General features: G+C 39.4%; 3 protein-coding genes across 3 annotated transcripts in view; all 3 read left to right on the top strand.

Annotated features, from left to right (window-relative positions):
* The window catches only part of LOC146714540 (basement membrane-specific heparan sulfate proteoglycan core protein-like), a 52,038-nt gene extending 48,320 nt beyond the window's left edge, over nt 1–3,718 (top strand). The window contains exons 20-24 of the mRNA XM_085440217.1: nt 784–903; nt 2,209–2,271; nt 2,379–2,438; nt 2,768–2,830; nt 3,049–3,718. Coding sequence (XP_085296343.1) covers nt 784–903; nt 2,209–2,271; nt 2,379–2,438; nt 2,768–2,830; nt 3,049–3,101 — 359 coding nt within the window. The 3' untranslated portion in view covers nt 3,102–3,718. The remainder of the gene's footprint in view (nt 1–783; nt 904–2,208; nt 2,272–2,378; nt 2,439–2,767; nt 2,831–3,048) is intronic.
* Nucleotides 3,719–12,665: 8,947 nt separating this feature from the next.
* Nucleotides 12,666–15,272, top strand: LOC146714539 (uncharacterized). The gene is made up of 4 exons (XM_085440204.1): nt 12,666–12,702; nt 13,960–14,226; nt 14,902–15,165; nt 15,229–15,272. Exons 1-4 carry the CDS (start codon nt 12,666–12,668, stop codon nt 15,270–15,272), a joined length of 612 nt encoding a protein of 203 aa, XP_085296330.1.
* Nucleotides 15,273–16,235: 963 nt separating this feature from the next.
* LOC146714537 (basement membrane-specific heparan sulfate proteoglycan core protein-like) overlaps nt 16,236–20,451 on the top strand; it is a gene marked incomplete at its 5' end in the record, with an annotated part of 37,322 nt that continues 33,106 nt past the window's right edge. The window contains 2 exons of the mRNA XM_085440189.1: nt 16,236–16,521; nt 17,228–17,367. Of these exons, the coding sequence (XP_085296315.1) occupies nt 16,236–16,521; nt 17,228–17,367 (426 nt within the window). The remainder of the gene's footprint in view (nt 16,522–17,227; nt 17,368–20,451) is intronic.

Raw genomic sequence — 20,451 nt, 5'->3', positions numbered from 1 at the left:
GGTATGGAGGAGATCAAAACTCCAGACATCCAGAGGCCCCCAGAACACAAGAGACCAAGGAAGACCAACAGAGGGGCAGCTGCGCCACTGTCCCAGAAAGAGCTGAGGAGAGTCCCAGATGAGGGCTCACTCAGCAGCCGCGGAGCAGAAGCCAGGGGGAGTTGCAGTGACGCGCCCGTGAGCTCCGCCGGCAGCCAGCTGCGCCTGAGTGACCGAGCCCCAGGCCGAGAGGCCGGGGGCACCCCACCTCCGAAGTGGCCCGAGCGAGCCCCAGGCTCCAGGCCCCGATAAGCGGCCGCCAAGGAGTGAGCCGGTGTGTACCTGGACGCCCATCCCCGGACACAAAGAACCACCAACGCACCGATGTCTGAGGGAGTCCACCACTGGCAGGGGAAGTGGTGGTAGGGGGAGATAGGCCTCCAAACCTTGGAGGGCCTGAGATGTCCCCAGAGAGGTGGCGTCTGATACCCAACCTGACATATAGACACAGACATACAGGCACACACAGATACAAACATCCATTCCCACCCTCATGCTCTCATATGCACTTACTCCACACTCAACCAACGTGGAGACAGACATAAAGAGACGCTGTACACACGATCACACTCCCCAAGCGTACTCTACGAACCGGGTCTAGGTACCCTTGCCCCTGGAGGGGGGAACTGCACCCAGACCCAGATTGTCTGATTTAAGTCTCAAAGTCAATCTGCTCTATTTTATAAATGCATTTATTTATAAGATTATAATTTATTAATAATTAATTTCTGTTTTGTGTTACAGTAACCATGTCAGGAGCTGACAGCTCTTCATCTCCTGTGTGGTTGATTGTTGGACTGGTTTGTGGAGTCTCTCTCATTATTATTCTCCTGCTCTTGTTGTATCGCTGCAGACAGTCCAAGTGTAAGAGCCTCTTTTCTGTTTTTATTATTATTCATATTACATTAGGAATCTTTCAGGGTTACTAAACTAAATGACGACTTTATTGTAGAAATTAAACTCAGTACAAATCCAAATTTAAATAAAAGTTGGAAACCACATTTCTACAATTCTTAGAAAAACAAACTATGAGGAAAGATGTGACAAAGCAAAGGAAAACTGAGGCAGTTTATAAAACACATGATAATGAGATGATGAGTAACAGGTGTTAACTAACTAACTAAAGCCTCTTTTCCATTAATAATTACTCAGATCGACTGGTTTTCTATCACGCTCAAGTACCACCTAACGTGTGTGGTCATCGTCATAGTGACGTGGTCGAGCACCCCATGACTTAATTAGTATTTGTCACAAATGATTCAACAAAGGTGAACATCACGGCGATGATTTACCTGCTGCTCGGTCTGTGGCTTTCTATAGACTCGGGGCCACGGTGTTGCTTGTGTAGCCATTTCTGGGTTGCCGGGTTTCAAAAATGGCTTCTTTGTTTTTTATCAACAAGACGCTCTCGTAACTCATCAAGTGATGCCACTGACCAGTCAATCGGTGGCATGTACGCTATTGACGTCACATTTTGGGATCACCTCGGATCACTTGGAACTCCGGCTAAGTAAATACTAAAATGGTACTACTGGATCTGATGGAATCAGAACTATCTGATGGAAAACCCTGAAAACCGTGTTTTAGTTACTAATGGAAAACATGTTAACAGAATGACACAAGAAACAGGGGAGAATAAAACAGGAAATGACTGACACTGAGACCTCGAGTAAGTGGTCAGCACTTAAACCGATCTTTATTATCATTATTAATATTGACTCTTCATTCATCTCCATTGACAGGAACCTTTCTTAGGTTCAGTTTCATCCAAATAACCAACTGACTACATGCACAAAAGATCAGAAACAAACAGGATTTTACAACCTGATTGTATCTTTAACTCGACTGAAAGAATCCACAAATGTTGTTGTTTCATATCAGAACAACACAAACAGTAACACCATGATGGGTTCATGCTCTGAAAATATCTGACAGTCCTGTTGTTGACTTAAACACAACTAATGAAACTCTGTAAAAGGTTTTTCTGTTTTTTCATTTATCTTTGAAAAATGTGTCATGTTGGTTTTCATGTGTGAGCCACTGAAACACTGGTGCAGTACATCATGTGAAAAGCACAGAGCAGCTAGAGATGAAACAGTCTTTTACTTTAAGGAAACTGGCACCATGTCATTGGTTTACAATTGTGTAACTAAAATATGAACATTTCAGGTGCAGATAAACCCCCAGATGTCATTTACTCTAATATTGAACTGGAAAACTTTGGAAATAAGTGTGAGTATACAAAACATATACAATGTAGAATAAAAGCCTGGAAAGTTTTTGAAACGTTTAAAAATATATTAAATGTTTTTCTTTTGTGGATTCGATCATCTTCACAGGGAAGCATCATAAACCAGAGCAGAGTGCTGTTTACTCTGAGGTGAAGACGGGAGCTGCAGGTACAGTCACAACAGTCTCATTCAGTGTTTGTACTTGAACGTGTCATCACATCATTATATTGCAGGTAATTATAGGTCAACATGGAGTTTAGTTATTCACTTACTAATCAGTGTTTCAGCTTTACTGAATCACAGCATCCACAGATTCTGACCCAGACCTCAATCACAAAACACACACATGCAAAGCTGAAGTGTCACAGGCAACAAATGATTTTTACTTAGATTTCTTTCACTGTAGTTGTAAAAAGTTTAAAGTCCATATGTATTCAACATGTTTGTATCATATCTGTGCTGAACAAATGTGTCCTGAGCTCTGACGTCTCTTTTAGAGGACAGTCTGATGTATGCTGAGGTCAAACAGCCCAAAAAAGAAAAAGCCAAGAAAAACAAAGGTGAGCAAAGTCTGCCATCATCTCCACTGAATATTGTTCAACATGTTTATCTGCTCTTAAAATGTAAATCTGCTTATATTAATATTTGTATTTAGGTTTTCATGCGTACTAATTACTTGGTTAATAAAATCTAGTTCTATCTTTGCATTAGTGGAGACATCCAGTTTCCTCCTGGTTAATGATATTATTGTTTTCAATGATCTTCTCGTCATTCACAGGAAAATCAAGTCCTGCAGCTGATGCAGCAGTTTATTCTGAAGTCACATCATGAAGCTCTCTCAGTAATTCTGCTGCCATGCAGGCTGATTTATTCTTCACATTATTAAATGTCTTCAGCTCATAATATCTTTACATGTTGGAAATCACTTTGTCTCTTTGTGCTTGTCTTACAGGTCAGTGAGGAGAGCTGTAGCAGCAAAGCCAAGAAGAAGCTTTTTATGAAGCCACTCTTGCTCCGCTGCTGCCCAAATATCAGACATGCTCAGCTTTATGTGCAGTTACAATATTACATCATAATATCAGACATATTGCTCTCTTATTGCATAAAACAAATGCAGGTGTATTCGTGCTCTTTATATTCAGTTATTTGTATAAAGATTTTGTAATAAACCTTAAATGTATCTAACATGTTCCAACAGCAGTGAGAACAAAGTGTGAAATATGTGATCTTTAGTATCTGACAGCACAACTTAAAGTCAGTGTTTGCAGTGTTTCACAAGTAAATACTGATATGGGCACCAACAAATACTTTAACTGTGTTTGTCCAAAGATCTCATACATTATATAAATAAGAATTATTTCTTAAATGTGCATATATGTATATTTTTGTTTCTGATCATTCTGTGCTTTTGTAGTTTGAAGGAGAAATAAAATCTTTTCACATTTGAACATTTTATCTTTGATTTTTGTTTCCTGTATGAGATTATTCACAAAGTAACAAAACAACCACTTAAACAGTTTGTAATGGTGTTGTCATGGAAACCTGAAATAAACAGATGTGAGTATTATTTGCAAAGCGGTCACTAACAGTTCAGAGCATGACAGCAGTCTGCATGTATCTGACACAGAGGACTGAAGTAGAACATTTACAGAGAGAAGCTCTCTGTGTGCTGCTGTCACAGGATGAAGTCAAAGGAAAAGATAACTTGTACATGTGATGAATCTCATATGAAAGATGGAGACAGAATATCACAGAGAACTAAAGCTCTGCATCAACCATGGTCAGCATGACTGAAAGAAGTAGAAGGATTAAACCTTTCCATTACGCTCCCTTTTGATCATTAACTGATCGCACAAGAATTTAAAAATATGACACAAACACAAACATTTAGTCACAGTAAGGTGCAGGTACAGGTCAGGCTCCTGCTCAGTCAGGTAAACTAAACCAGCTGGGTTGAGCTAGCTCAGTGTTTTCCCCTGAAGTCAGCATGATGGTGATAAACACTGCTGGTCATATGCTCTAACACCTCAGTATGTGCTGTAGATGGTTTTCTCTCTTCACTAGCAATCATGACCTTGTCCTATAAAGTAGGTGAACAACTATAACTACACTGGTGACTGTTTTTCTTTCTTCTATTTTCTTTTTGTCTGAAAGAGAAAACAAAGAGGTCATCAGTGCAACTCTGAGTATCTGTATTTCTATCCTGTAACTGTCAAGATGCAAGTTATTATACATGTGTATGTAAATGCATCAATAACAGTTACCAGGGTGCCGCCTGGTGGCATTACCTGAATATGCTCTGCATTGTCTATTCTATTCTATTCTATTCTCCACATCAGAAAGTTATTCTATTTTCAATTCATTGCTACCCAACACCTCATGCAGGAGACTCTGACAGCACTGAGCAGCTCCTTCAGTGGCAGGCTGCAGCACCCACTGAGTGGGATGGAGAGATTTCGCAGGTCTTTCCTCCCCACTGCTGTCAGACTCCACAACAAAGACTTTTGCAGCTGATCAAACACACACATGTGCAATAAGACTAAGTGCAATACTGTTTTCTGACAAAGTTATATTTTTACTCAGTTGAATATAGCATTTGTATTCTATTTTTATCCTATTATACATTTTATATTATTTTATTCTATTCTATTCTGTACAGTTGTGTACAGAATATTATTCTTATTGTTTTCCAGTGTTCTCTAATTGCTAATTAACTTTGCACTGTCCACTCTCTGCTGTGACAAAACAAATTTCCCACATGTGGGACTAATAAAGGTTATCTTGAAATCATCTATTATCCACATCAGAGCGACATCAGTGTTCAAGGTAGGTCCTGTGACAGGCTTTAAGTGTCAGTGTGGATATACAGATATAGCTCCTTATCCCAGCTTGTCACAGCTTCCAAGTACAATCACTGGATTGTGTTTACAACCAGTGGCCAATAGAGGGAGACATTAATCCATTTATAATTTATTGTTCCCACAGTTAATTTGGAGGAAATTTATAAATGAAACACATGGGAGTGGACTCACACACCATTAATATTTAGTGTCATGTTGCTGTTCTGAGATCAGCTGATGACATGCAAACATGTAAAACCTGAAGCAGGGAGAGCAGCAGCAACAGAACAGAATCAGTGAGCAGCTGTGACATCGACTGAGTCAGAAACAACATGAACAACATGGATTCAAGCTAATTATCCTCCTTCTGTTGTTGTGTGGCTACAGAAAGGGTGAAACGTTTCTTATTGATTATTGGCTGAAAGTGATGCATAATTTCTAACGTTGTGACACAACATGTTAAATAAACTGTACAAAGCACCATCACAAGTTTAATCATTTGTACTGATCTGTGTTTTGACAGGTTATTGCAACACACATCTCATCAGACAGCAGCCCCACATCTTCAGCACCTTTTAGTCTTTGTCAGTTTTTCAGTTGTATTTGTTCTGTTCTTTGTTTCAGGTCCATAAAGAGAAGTGGACATCAACAAGTCATGGCCAACATGCAGCTTTAACACAATCTTACCTTTTGTGTATTTTACTAATTTTATTTTCTTTCATCTCCTTTATTTAAACGTTGTTTTCAAGCTCTGAATCAGCAGACATGGCTTTAAGGTTCAGATTATAGTGCCCCCTGTTGGTGTGACATTGTCTTACATCGTGTTGAGACTTTTTCTGGTGGACATTTTTTTATGATGGAAATCCAGAAATTATACCCAACCCTTTTGCTCTTTCCTATCTTCCTGATAACCACCTGACCTTCCTGATCCCCGCCCCTCTGCTTCCTCCTCATACTCTGCTGGTTAACTTGGTCGTTTGGACACCATACATTGCACTCGTACAGAGTGGAGAAAACTAGATTATTTTGATAAATGCAAATCTTTTTTTAAATTAATATAGTGACCTGTTTTATTTAAGAAGCAATAAGCAGTAAAACTACAAGATCAAACTGTAAATAAGACAATACAGAATAACGTCTTTCTTCCTCTGAACAGACTTTGATGCCTACATGTGTAAGAGATAGTTGTTGGTTATGTCTTTTCTCCAACAGGTTTATTTTTATCTGCTGAAAGTCAGATACCTCATAAGAGGAAATGAAGCCTGCGGTTTATTTTCTTTAAAGTCAACACAGCAAAGTGGAAATGTGCAGGTATGACAATGTGTGAAAACAGGTTAAAAGTAGCTTTATTGTGGTGATGACACATGCTGGACTAAAGGATAAATAAAGCATGTGGGCATCAAGAGAAACGGTGAAAAGCTTGTTTCTCACGCTCACATCTTTAAGAGTCTCTGCATGGACGTGCTGTAAATGTTCATTTATCTCTGAGATAAATAAAATCATCCATCACTCTCTCTGTCCACAACATCATATACAGACATGTTTTTCTTCTTACTGCAACTTCCAAACAGGCCAGTTCCTCACAGTATAACACAAAAATGTATAAGCTGCAAATAAGCTAAAAACATGAAATTATATGTTAATGTATTTTACCTTTCAAACACAAAAGTGATGGGAAGAAGAAACACGCCTGCTGTTAAACAATCTAAAACACCCGGATGTCACCATGTTTGTATGTGTAGATGATACTGCACCAAACCTTAATTATAACCTTTGTAAGAATGTGTTTGACAGGATTAAGGATGGAGGCTGTGTTTGCAGGCTTTAACTTAGATTGATATTATAGACTGTATATTGACAATGGCCACTGTCTTGTTTTTTGAGTGATAAACTGAGGTACACTGCATGCTCATATGGAGGGGACTAGCCGATCACAAAGTTACCACAACTTAAAGCTTTCACTGCTCTGTTGTCTTTTTGGACTAATGTGGGCGGAGCCTATAATAACTTTTATAGTGTGAAAGATGAGGTCCACTTAGACAGGTTATGGAGAGCCAGACAACCATTCATGTTCGCATCTATACCTAGAGGTAATCACCTAAATCACTAGTTAACATAATAATATATGACTTTTGACTGTGTGAGGAAGCCAGAGTACCTGGAGAGAACCCAGACAAGGAGAACATGCAAACTCCACACAAAAATCCTCAGCTGGTGGATTCAAACCTGCAACCTTCTTAATGTTTAATGTCTGTGTAGGTTCTCAGTCATCCATCTCATGGTGATCTAAGGAGTTTGGAAAGAAAGTGACTAAACTTCTTTAAGTTTCTTTAAGACGTGTCACCTCTCATCTAAGAGGCTTCTTCACTTCTAGAGGCAAACAGTGGAGACTCCAGAGTATTTTATCCTTAGTGGGAGTTGTCTCTTAAAAAGGCTCGTAGACCCAATACTAATCATGTGTGTCATCACATGAGCGAAGGTGTGAATAAAGGTTTGGGTCATTATGCTGCATTCCAGACACCTCTGAACTCGGATGTTGGAAATTGGGAGTGACGTCACTCCTGAGTTAGCATGTTGCAGAAAAAGCTAGGAAACAGGATTTGTTTTGGTTCTTGGTAAATTAGAGCCACGCAGGTATGAATAGTAGTGCAGCATAATACTCAAACCTAATCATGGCTTTTTTAGTGAGTCAAAAATACACCACAGTGGCAGTACAGACTTTGTCGTGGCCAGATGACTGGAGAGTGGCGCGAGCCCAAAAGCAGACGGTTGAGACAGGAATGAACTTAACAAAAAACAAACCGTTTACTTTAGGCTGGATCAACAATATAAACAAAAGCAAACAGAAACTAGGATGATGTTAACAGTGAACTAAACTGGGGAAAACTAACACTAGACACAGTGAACATGAAACCTGAATGTGGCTAACATGGACATGAATACCCGAGACTTGACTGAACAGAAACATGGCACATGGTGAAAAGATGACCTGCCAATGAACGAATGAAAACTCACACCAAAAATACACAAGAGGCTGACGAGGGAAGTGGAACACACGGGAAACACAACTGCAATAAACATAATGACGCACAAGGAAGACAAACCAAACACAGGACGTGATACTGTCAAAATAAAACAGAAAAAACGGAAAAAGACACCTGAACCAGGGAAGAAACAGACATGGGGACATAGAAGCAGAAATGGGAGGTGAAAACAGTGACATGACTGGACACATCACACGTGGACATACAAGACTGACAGAGGCGACATGGAAGTACGAGGGGAACGTGGCAAGGGAACAAGGAGACGAGACACGGACATGACTAAGGAACAAACACAGAGGACATGACTCAGACAGGAAACAGGGAATGACACAGCGACAAGAAAACATCGATCAGAAATATGACTAAACTTGGAAGCAAAACCAGGTCTAACCTCAATACTAACTAATAGAAAACTAAAAGATCACAACACAAAGAAATCACAAAAACACAAAAAACTCAAACTGCTGGGTCAAACGACCTCGAACCATAACAGTTTTACTCCTGTTTATGTTGAGTGCCGCCATCTTGGATCGTTAACTCAGAGTACGCTGGTCTGCTCAGACTTTCAGAGTGGGAGATCTGAGTTGAGGAAGCGTTCCACAAAAAAAAATTGTGAATGGCAACTTACTTCGACTTATTCAGGAATTCTAACCAGAGATTTCAGGAGAGACCTTGCCTCACCCTATCATGTGACCAATTCAAGGTTCAAGATAGGTACCGGTATCCGGTGCTATCATGGCACCAGTTCTGACATAAACAGGCCGAAAAGCAGCGCACATTTCGGTGCTTTTTTTTCCCTGAGATGTGATACACTTCAGATTCTAGCCAATCATTTTACCTTTCCAAGGATAGTAGGCGGGCCCAGGTACGTACGTTCTTTTAGAGCAGAGCTACAGATTAAAAATGCCCAAGGCGAAGCGGTCAAAAGTCTGGCTGTACTTCACAGCCAAAGATGCAAACTCAGCAGCCTGCAAGAAGTGCTTTAAGGTGATACTGTGCAAAGGAGGTAACACCTCGAATCTGATGAAACACCTGGCGACGCATAGCATTTTTTTTAAAGCCGAGAAATGCACCGTACCTACTATGGGTGTGATGCCTGTCATTGGACCGGAGTTAGTAACATCCCGCAAGAAACCGAAGAGGAGAGTCCTGGCCCCTAGCCCTGCCAGTGTAGCAGAAATGATGAGGATGATGATGGCAGCAGCAGCCGTTCTTCTCTGCGTGAGTAGCTTAATGTTGTTCGTGTGTAATTTACATTGAGTAGGCTAACCACGTTATTACATTAATGCATGTAAGGTGAACTAGCAAACGCCGTCATAGTTACATGCGGCTGTCTTCTTGTTTGATGGCAGATACTCCCTTCACCCTGGCCAAAAAGGCTAAAATGACCAAAGAAAAAGTGGAAAACAGCTAAACATGAGAGGTTTTTGGACAAAGTTTGTGTTTTTTCCATTGTTTAAGCACTGCTTCCAGCCAAGAGTGATACCATATATGCCCCATAGCTGCAGAAAAGGCTAACATTGTTATCTTTTTGCAAAAAAACTAGCTAAACATGAGAGGTTTTTGGACAAAGTTTGTGTTTTTCCATTCTTTAAGCACCGGTTCGAGCACCGTTTAAGCACCAGCACCGTTTCAAAAGTACCGGTTTGGTACTGGTATCGGATAAAACCTAAACGATACCCATCCCTAGTCATGACACGACACTGCACAAATCATATAAAAGTCTCTGAGAATAAAACATAAATATGTCCCCTGACCTGAAACAACAGAAGATAGGAATAAAACACAAGAAGCAAGCCTGCATGTTTGCAGTGGACAGGAAATGTGAACACGTCACACAACTGCTGTGGTCAAAGCTACAGGAGCTGTTTGAGGTTTCTATAAAAGGAAAGGAAGCACAGAGAGGCCACAGTCAGAAGAAACACTCTGGTCTTATCTGTATTAAATGCAGCTTCTCTTTTTATTATTGATGTAAAGTCAAAGTGTTTGAGATCAGCTGAGGATCAGAGTGCAGCAGGGCTGGATGTGAGGATGGGGCACTCTTTGCTCTGCATGACGGGGTTATTGTGTAAGTACATTTTGTGTAATAACTTTTATAAATATTTTTTGTAAACAATAGTTATTTTTATAACTATCATTTTAAAACAGTTTTTCATGTTTCAAATAAAATTGTTGCCAAATAAAATTCTGTATTCACAGAAATATTTTGCTGAGCAGCAACTGTTATATGAATAAGAATCTTTTAAAACAATGCTCTAAGTTTGTTTGTTTTGTTTGATTTTCTCTCAGTTTGATCCTGAACTGTTTAATCTTTACTTCATTACATTCTTAGTTAGCGTATTGTCTGTCTTGTCTTAATGTTGGTTTAAAATGGAGCACTGTAACAAAAAATAATTTCCCCCAGGGATCAATAAAGTATTCTGATTCTGATTCTGATTCTGATACTCGGTAATCTTTTCTACGTTAATGCTGATGGTGAGACATTGTTATTTTTCTCTTTACTCAATAAATAATTAGACTTTTTATTTTTACTTTTTAATGTTAAGAAGAGGAAAGATCACTGCAGATGTTTGCATTTTAGAAACGCAAATATCTGCAGTGAAACTTCAGAGACTGAACATATCAGAGTAGTTTTATCATTGTACGTGTGTAGAGTAGGGTTGTCCAAAATTGACACTTCCTTAGTAATCATTACTAAAACAGAATGAAGATGCTCATTCTGCTCATTCTGCTCATTCAACATTGATATCAACATATCAATGTTGATATCAGTAGTCTTGTCTTGGCTTCCTCCAGCTGAGGCATAATTTGACAGCACTGCTGCAGACAGACAGGCACGCAGCTCCTCCCCTCACTAACAGCTGAATGATCATAATGTTCAACACTTTAGTAGGAAAGGTCAGAGGTCAGCAAAGCTCCTGTTTCAGACACTGACATCATCAACTTCAAACAGCGTGCAGTCAGGACCTTAGAGGATGCACGAAGCATGTGTTGGGTGGGTGAAAGTCCCTCCCCCTCTCTGTCCCAATGAAAAGTCTACACAGTCAACACATTTGCAGGACTCTGCTCTCGAAGCTGAATCCTGCTTCTGTGAATCAGCTGCGCTTTGATAGTTTGGAGGGACACATAGTGCCACCTGCTGCAGAGATATTGTTAAATAGTGGTTAAAATAAATAAATGATATCAAACATAAGATATGAATGCAGTAGAAACTCATTAATCTGAAGATGTAGAGCACAGAGCGATGAATGAAACATTTTTATTCCCATTAATTGTTTTATTGTTGAGTGCGCTCTCAGTGCAGCTGTTGATTTCTGAGGCTCTGAAACTTTAAACTGGATCAATTTAAACTTTAAAGGTTACAGTCCCACAGCCTAAAAAAGGAAACATGGACATAACTTTATTTGCAGATGAAAGTGAAATAAATTTGATTTACATGATCAGACACTCTTGCATCTGTTCTCTGTAAAAGACACTTAGTATCAGTCAGCCTAATTTCTGATACAATGGATCCATGCTTTCATGATGTTATGCCAAATTCTGACCCTACCATCTGAATGTTGCAGCAAAAACTGAGACTCATCAGATCAGACAATGTTTTTACAAACTCATGTCAGGTTTTGGTTTTGAATTATAGCCTCAGTTTCCTGTTCTTAGCTGACAGGCATGGCAGCTGGTGTGGTCATCTGCTGCTATATGACATTTACTTCATGTTGTGCATTCAAAGACACTGTTCTGCATATCTCGGTTGCAATGAGTGGTCTGGCCATTCTCCTCTAACATTGAGTTATTTTCACCCAGTGAACTGCTGCTCACTGGTTATTTTCTCTTGTGACTATTCTCTGTAAAACTTTGCTGCAGTGTTAAATCTAAAAACAGACATAGATCAGGAAACTAAACTAAACTAAACTAAACTAAACTAAACTAAACTAAACTAAACTAAACTAAACTAAACTAAACTAAACTAAACATGGTTTAAAGCACAAATGTTAAAACTACATTCTTCCTGTTTCACCACTTACAACATTCATATAACTGCTGTGTTTGTGGCTGTGCTGTATCCAAATATTTAACCTTCCAAATTATTGTTATTATCATCTGTTTTTACTGCAGCTGTTCTCACTGAAAACATTTTATGAGAATTATTTGTGTTATTATTTTATGTTAACAATATTTAAATAAAATAAATGTTTTTCACACTTAAAACAAGTCTTGGACTTGTGTTCTCCTCATTTCCTCTTTAACCCTCAGTCAGCTCACATATGTGAAATGAAACTTAATGTCTGTCTGTTATTGGTCAGTTTAGTCTTTTTTATTAAAGGCCTTTTCATAAAAATCTGGTCAGACCTTGTTAAGTTGTTATTTCTGTGTAAAAGGAAGGAAGCAGAGAGAAGTTTTATAACCTCTTTGTTTCCTTCTCAGCTCTTTGGTATCTGCTGTGCTGCTGCTTCACTCTCTCTCTTTACAGAAAGTTGTAGAAGTTTTCAGACGTGTCACTGCTGGATGTGAGGATGGGAGCCACTTTGCTCTGTGAGCTGGGCCTATTCTGTGAGTTCATCACTGACTTCTATTGTTTGATTCATACTGATCCATAAACATGTTTTAGTAAGAAGAACAGAGCATCAGTCATTTGTACCATTTCAGGTCATGTGATCAGAGGACTCTCATGTTTGTTACCAACATGGTTGTTTGTAGACTGGATTAGATTTTAGTGCACTGACTCAGATCAGAGTGGAGCTGGTTTAGTTTATCTAAGAAAGGTTTGTTTCTCCATCAGTGATAATTTGATGCTTTTGACATCCTAATATAAAATGTAACCAATCATAGTAGACACTGATTAAACATATAACGGCAGTGATTAAAGCCAGTGCTAGATTTAAACAATTTTTAATGCAGACTAACAGTAAACTGCTTCCTTAGTCAAGATATAAAAGAGTACTACACTGATCCTACTCCTTACTAAATGAAACTTGCTTCCTAAAGGAAGATTAGAGCTCGTCCAGCCATAAATAGAGATTTAAAAACAACAAAAACAAAAAACCTCCCAGTAGGCAGGTTTAACTTCAGCTTAATGGTGTTTGCTGTTGAAGACATGTAAATTATTTCCACCTTATATTATATACCACCTTCTAGAGAAATTCTTGTTGAGAGAAGTGACCCATTGCAATTTGTCAATGACATCACTTTTTGAGATTGTCAAATACATAAAGGAAATACTGGGGAGATCATTTCCCTGTTGGAAGCCAGTCGTTCATCTGTTGCCCAAAGAGGATGGACTGTACCGTTTTTAGGACACTAATGTTTTGTTATCACCATGTTTGTTTGTAGACTGGATTCTATTTTAGTGCACTGACTCAGATCATAGTAGATGTAAATCTCCAAGTGTTTTAAGGAGCTTGGTAAGAAAGCGACTGGACTTTAAACCCTGGTGGGATTGTTCCTTAAGAAGGTCATTAACTCACCATTGATCAAGAAATGAGACACATCATTACCAACAGTGTTTTATTTATGTTACATTTCAAATCTAACATCAACAAAACACTCACATGATTTGCGTGTCTTTAGTTTGATAATGTCTGAAGTTTCTGTCTTTATTGTAGTGCTCTGTACGCTCGTCTGCAGTGGACACGCTCAAGGTGACTGAACAGTTTTCACTTTTTCTATTTCTTCCTTTTTATTTAGCAAAGATTATTCTCAACCTGTATGACTCTACATAAATAAAGTATTAATAATCAATCAACATTCTGCCTTGAGCATAAAGTGTTTCAGATTGTCTGTTGTCTGATTGTTTGTGTTGGATTCTAGACGCTGTGCTAACTATTGAACCCAGCTCGTCCAGTTATTTCATTGGAGAGTTTGTTACCTTCAAGTGTGACATGAATGAAGGAAGAGACACTGACTGGTATTACGAAATCAAGAAGGATGGTCGAGACTATGTCCCCTACAGGGAGAACAAAGACTACACATTGGAAATTAACTCTACAGATCAAAGTGGTGAATATCAGTGTTCTGGTACCTGGAAGGGGTCACATTATAGAGAGATCAGTAATACTGTCTTTATAACTGTATTAGGTAAGTCCTCAGTGATTAATAATGTGATGATTCCTGTTAAAATACTCATCTGAATTATAAAAATGTGTGTTTAATAAATGTTTCATTGAAAGTATTGTATTTCTTATGTGTTGGAACTTTAACAAAGATCCTTGCATTTTACCTAACTTTGTTCACAGTACACACTGCAACCAAAATACTCAGACATTATGTCATTACAGCATGTGCATGTTTTACTGTATAACAAGAATAACTGTGGATGAAACTTAATTTAAATAATGAAAAAAGAAACATCAAAAGATCCATATAATTTAAGGTGACGATGTTTCTGTTGTCTAAATGTGTGTGTGTGTGTGTGTGTGTGTGCGTGTGTGTGTGTGTGTGTGTGTGTGTGTGTGTGTGTGTGTGTGTGTTTCCTTCAACAGTGAACTGCATTAGTTTACATTCAGTGTGACTTCTTCAGGCCTGAGATTGAACAAACATTCATACTGTGCTTATCTGTGCAGCTCTGTCACCATGTTGAGACAGAATTCAGAAAAATTTAAAGTGACTTAAAATGTAGAAAAAATATATATAATGAAGACATTTGTAGATTTTATTGGGGGGCGATTAAAAAAAAAAGGATTTTTTTAAATCTTTTATACATTCATATTGTATCAGGTGTACATTTCTTTCTTTTCTTGTCCATAACTGCAGATAAACCCAGGGCCACACTGACAGCAGGAACAACAATCATACCAGTAGGGGGCAGTGTGACACTGACCTGCTCTGTGCAGAGCTCTGATGGATGGAAATATGAGTGGTTCAGACGAACCCAAACAACCTCTGAAGGTAAAATCAGAGATCAACAAAACAGAGATATCAGAGTATCTGAAGGAGGAATCTACAGCTGCAGAGGAACAAGAGGAAACCCAGTTTACTACACTGACAGAAGTGATGATGTCATCATTGAGAAAACCTGTGAGTTCAGTCATTTAGTTTGAAATATACATTCACTCATGATTTTGTGTCATGAACTTTCAGCTGGTATAGAGACGCCAATGCTGACCTGCTGCTCCACCACCTGAGGACAACAATGGCATAAACAGGATAAATAAATAATATATTCAAACAAATAACAATTGATCTACAATTTATATAAAGAAAATAATAAATATAATTCTGAACTACCATCTGATCAAATACTGCCATCTTTTAAAATAAATAAACAAACACAGACACACCACCAAAAATAATGTTACTGTTTCTATGATCAACATTCTCACAACTCTGAGTCACTGCCACTCACCTTTAGCAGGAGGCTGATTGAGATTGATCCCTTTAAACTCCCAGGTCCTAAAGACGGACCAGCTTATTAATCAATCTTCAAGTACTTTTTAAATACAGCAAAGAAAATATAAAACTTTCACAGCTTCGATCAAAACGATTGTACAGTTAGTATCTCTTCAAGATCACCAAGATTTGGTGATGTTCACCATTTACATCTAATTATTTAAAAGGTTTTGATTCAGTCATTTATTCCCCCCCCTCCCCCCCTTTTTTTTGCCTGTCCCATTTCTTTAGCCATCAGAATTGATGTCTGAACACAGATACACAACAGATTTACTTTACCAAGTGGATCATCATGGCCTTGCCATATTGGTCCATTTGATCAATCTTTGTTGTTATTATTTTATTTTATCTTACTTTATTTTAGTTTATTTTCAGTTGTTACAGATGGGACAGACGTGGCTGGGGGAGAAAGAAAGATGAAACAGAAGCAGAGGGACAGTGAGAAAGGAACTTAAAAAGAAAAAAAAATGTCCCAGATCACCTGTTGAGAGAAAAACAGAAAAAAAGAGGAAACAAACGAAAAATAAAGCAACATAATAAACACAACACGATTGCATTGATCCAAGTGTAAATAGAAGTAAATGCTAAAAAATCAATGTTGAGGTAGCAGCCAAGAAAGATGTAGTTTGTGTCTATGAACAGTGAACATCCGTATGTACACGATTCAGTCATTGACTTTTGTTCTTTTTCTAAACTGAACTGCAGATAAACCAAAGGCCAAACTGAGAGCTGATAACACAGCTGTTCCAGTAGGGGGCAGTGTGACCCTGACCTGCTCTGTGAACCCATCATCATCATCTGGATGGAAATACTACTGGTACAGAGATGAGAAATCCTCTGAAGCCCTGACCACACAAGATGCAGTTTTCCACTCAAATGGACAAATCAGTGTCTCACAGGAAGGACTCTACAGGTGCAGAGGAGGAAGAGGAAACCCAGTTTACTACACAGAGGACAGCCAGTCAGTCAGGATTGGGAAAACTGGTCAGTTTAACATGAAGTCAGATAAATTCCTGATTAAGGAGGAAGATGAAGAACAAAAGGCATTAACATTTTTGACATTCATGTGTTTTTATTGTACTTTCTTGAACAGTAACAGCCTCTGTTAGGGAAAATGTTCTAAAACACTTCTTCAGTAAAGACTCAGAGAAGAGAAACACACAGAGTTCTTGCTAGCAAGGGCAGCTCCCTACTGAGAGACTCGCACTAAGAAACTGCCCCGGTCTTTATTTATACTTCAGTGTGTGTGTGTGTCTGTGTGTGTGTGTGTGTGTGTGTGTGTGTGTGTGTCTGTTACTGCTGATCAAAGGGTCAAACATCCTTGGTCAGGAAGAGGGTAGCCTCCCCCTCACCCTAGATGGTTCACCCTAGATAACACGGTGAGGAAGTCCTGCAGTTCATCTAAACAAAGAGCACTTAGACTAAAACAAAACGTAACTACGTTAATCCTGCCATAAAACAATAAAACCAGGTACAAGCTCTCTCGTGCTCCCAGGACGTGGGGGTGCATTCCTGGGGTGCACCCCAAGCCTGCAGCCTGTTAGTGATCACACACAATTAATTATATGCCTCTAAGTATACATGGTTGAATATTTCCTAATACAAATAACTACATGCAGTATTCTACCATATGCAAACTTATATCACTAAAAGATTATACTGACTACTAAATACAATTTTCCATTAACAGCCTCAAACAGGCCTGTTGTGACTCTGTATCCAAACTGGTCTGAGATATACGGAGGAGAGACGATCACTGTCAGATGTGAGATCCATGGAGGAGACACTGAGTGGGATTATGAGTGGGAACAAAACAGCATGATAAAAGCTGTCCTCACTGTGTCTCCATCATGGCTGAGTCCTGGAGCCTCAGTAACTCTGAACTGTGAGGTTGAACATCCGTCTGCAGGATGGAGCTTCTACTGGTATAAAGCTGTTCCTGATCTATCAGAGAAATCCTCCAGTTATGAGCTGCTACCTGATGGCAGTGGGACTGCACAGGACTCCTACATCATTCATGGACAGACACACACAGCAGGATATGTGTGCAGAGCTGGAAGAGGAGACCCAGAGTATCACACTGATCACAGTCAACCAAAGTTTGTCTGGTCTGCAGGTCAGTTTGATTCTCTCTATCTTTTTTCAAGTAATGCAACAGCAAAAAAATGTAAATTGATGGGGGTTTTTTGGGGGCAGGGTGTTTAGCATTGAAGGTGAAAATTATACGAACATTGCTTCTAACACTGACCTTTAAACATTAAAGCAAAATAATATTTTCACTGTGATATGTTGATCCTAACATCTGTGAGCTTTGTCTGTTCACTGCATGTTGTTTCCAGATGTTCATTCAGCAGCGTCTCTCACAGTGAGTCCTGACAGAGTGCAACACTTCACCTCTGACTCTGTCTCACTGACCTGTGAGGGAAACTTCACTGAGTGGAGAGTGAGGAAGTTCTCTGAGGACGGCCGACTGTACTCTGACTGTAGGAGAATGACTGGATCCACATGTGACATCAACACATCAAAGTCAGATACTGCAGTGTACTGGTGTGAGTCTGGATCAGGAGAGTTCAGCAGTGCAGTCAACATCACTGTACAGAGTATGTTATTATACATTTACTTCTTGGATGTTAATGATTTAGACATCACATGAACTTTTGTCCCAGCTTTGCTGTATGTGAAGTCATTTCATGTGGGAAAAATAGTAGTTTTTAAACATAGAAGATCAGATCTTCATGATAAAAAAAAAGCATTTGTACAATCTGTTCTTATTATTGTTTGTCAGCTTTTTCTAAAGGTGTGCACCAGCTGATGTGACTGAAACAATTGTGTGTGATTGTGTCACAGATGATGGTAATGGTCCTATCCTGGTGAGTCCTGTTCATCCTGTGACTGAGGGAGCTTCTGTTAGTCTGAGCTGCAGTTTAAGAACACAAAAAATACTTTCCAATGTGTTTTTCTATCACAATGACAAACTTATTGAAAATGATCCCCGAGGGGAGCTGAAGATCTCTGCAGTGTCAAAGTCTGATGAAGGTTTCTACAAGTGTCAGTACTCAGGAAGAGAGTCAGCACAGAGCTGGATGTCAGTTAAAGGTGAGCAGGATCAAAACATCTGATGGATTTTTATAAATGAGTTTTGTTTTAAGGCTTGAAGTCACCTCGCTTTATTTTCTGAGAACTTTCCTAAAATGATTTTATGAATTATAAAGTATAGTTAAACTTTATTGTTTGTTGTCACAGTAACTGTGTCAGGAGCTGACAGCTCTTTGTCTCCTGTGTGGTTGATTGTTCGACTGGTTTGTGGAGCCTCTCTCATTATTATTCTCCTGCTCTTGTTGTATCGCTGCACAACAACCAACAGTGAGACCTTTTCCTTTACTTAACACAAACTCTTTATCCTTCAAAGACACAAATGCATCATGAGGTTCATTTAAAAGCAAAAGTCTTATTTTACATTTTTAATAAAGGTGCTGTTAATGAGCAGACCTTCAATCAACACCATCAGCAACAAGTGTACTCCTCTCTTCTTGCTGGTTAGTTTTTCATCCAGTTATAATATTATGCTGCTGTTTGCAACAAGACTGTACTTATTAAATCTGCTGCAGCTTTTAATATAAATGTTATTTTCAATAATATTTGTTTTTAAAATAGCATCACAGACATGAGGTGACTGATTTTCTCTGACCTGCAGGTGATCGTTGTGGCTATGAGATAATCAGAAGGTCTGAAAACTCTGAAAATGGTAAAGTATAAACTTTCATTAATATTGAGCTTGTGGAAGCTGGATGATTATATAATAACTGTGTTTAACATTGAAGTCCATGCGTCCAACTATTTTCTTACACTTGGGACCAGGTTGTGGGGGCACCATCCTAAACAGAGAGGCCACATCCTCCAGCTTGTCTGGGGGAACACCAAGGCTTCCCACACCAGCCGAGAGATATAATCTCTTCAGCATTTCCTTGTTTTGCCCCAGGGTCTCCTCACAGTGGGACATGCCTGAAAAACATCACACATGAGGCATCCTTGTCAGATGCCTGAACCACCTCAAATGTGGTTCTACTCTGAGCCCCTCCCACATGGCCAAACACCTAACGCTATCTCTAAAGAAGAAGCAAGCCAAACTTTGAAGTAAGCTTATTTCCACTGCTTATATCCACGATCTCGTTCTTTGGGGTCACTAACCCAGAGCTTGTGACCATAAGTGAGGGTAGAGATGTAAACTGAGAGCTTCACATTTACGGTCAGTTCTCTCTTCATCTTGACGTACCGGTACAGTGGACGTAGCGCCAATCTACTCCCCTCTCCTCCTGCGAGTGGTGGGCCTATAGGAGGGTGGACCCATGTCCTTTTTTTGGGCTATGCCCAGCCGGGCCCCATGGACCAATGCCTGGCCACCAGGTGCTTGCTCTTAGGCACCCTCCCCAGGCCTTGCTTCATAGTGGGACCCCATTAACCCTTTCAAGGGCAGAGTGAACTGTTCCTTTCATTCAGGTTTTTTTTTTTATTATTCTTTGTCTGGTCCTGGGTGAGGGACCGGATAAAATTTGCCATGGGAGACCCTACCAGGAGCCCCCCCCCCCCCCCCCCCCCCCCCCTCCTCCAACAACAACACAGCCCCTGGGATCCATGGGACACACAAACCCCTCCAAGATAATAATTTAGAGATTCACGGAAGGGAACATTAACATCAGTAAGATTATTATTTCATTGCTGCCAATGTCGCATCTGTGATTCAGCTCAAAGTCATTAACAAGACAAGTGAGTGCACAAAATGTGAGATTTTAAATGCAAAATGTACATTGGTAATTATTCTCACTGATAATAAATGCATTTAAGCAGAGAACAGAAGGTGTTTGTTTTGAAATGCTTTCATTTGATCACCTCAACAGGGCAACGTGGTGACGCAGA

The sequence above is a fragment of the Copadichromis virginalis genome, linkage group LG3 (assembly GCF_057382275.1).
Source record: "Copadichromis virginalis isolate Kocher_CV1m ecotype Utaka linkage group LG3, C_Virginalis_male_GT1.1, whole genome shotgun sequence".
Classification (NCBI taxonomy): Eukaryota; Metazoa; Chordata; class Actinopteri; order Cichliformes; family Cichlidae; genus Copadichromis; species Copadichromis virginalis.
The sequence above is the reverse complement of the archived record's forward strand: the minus strand, read 5'-3'. Positions and strand labels throughout refer to the sequence as shown.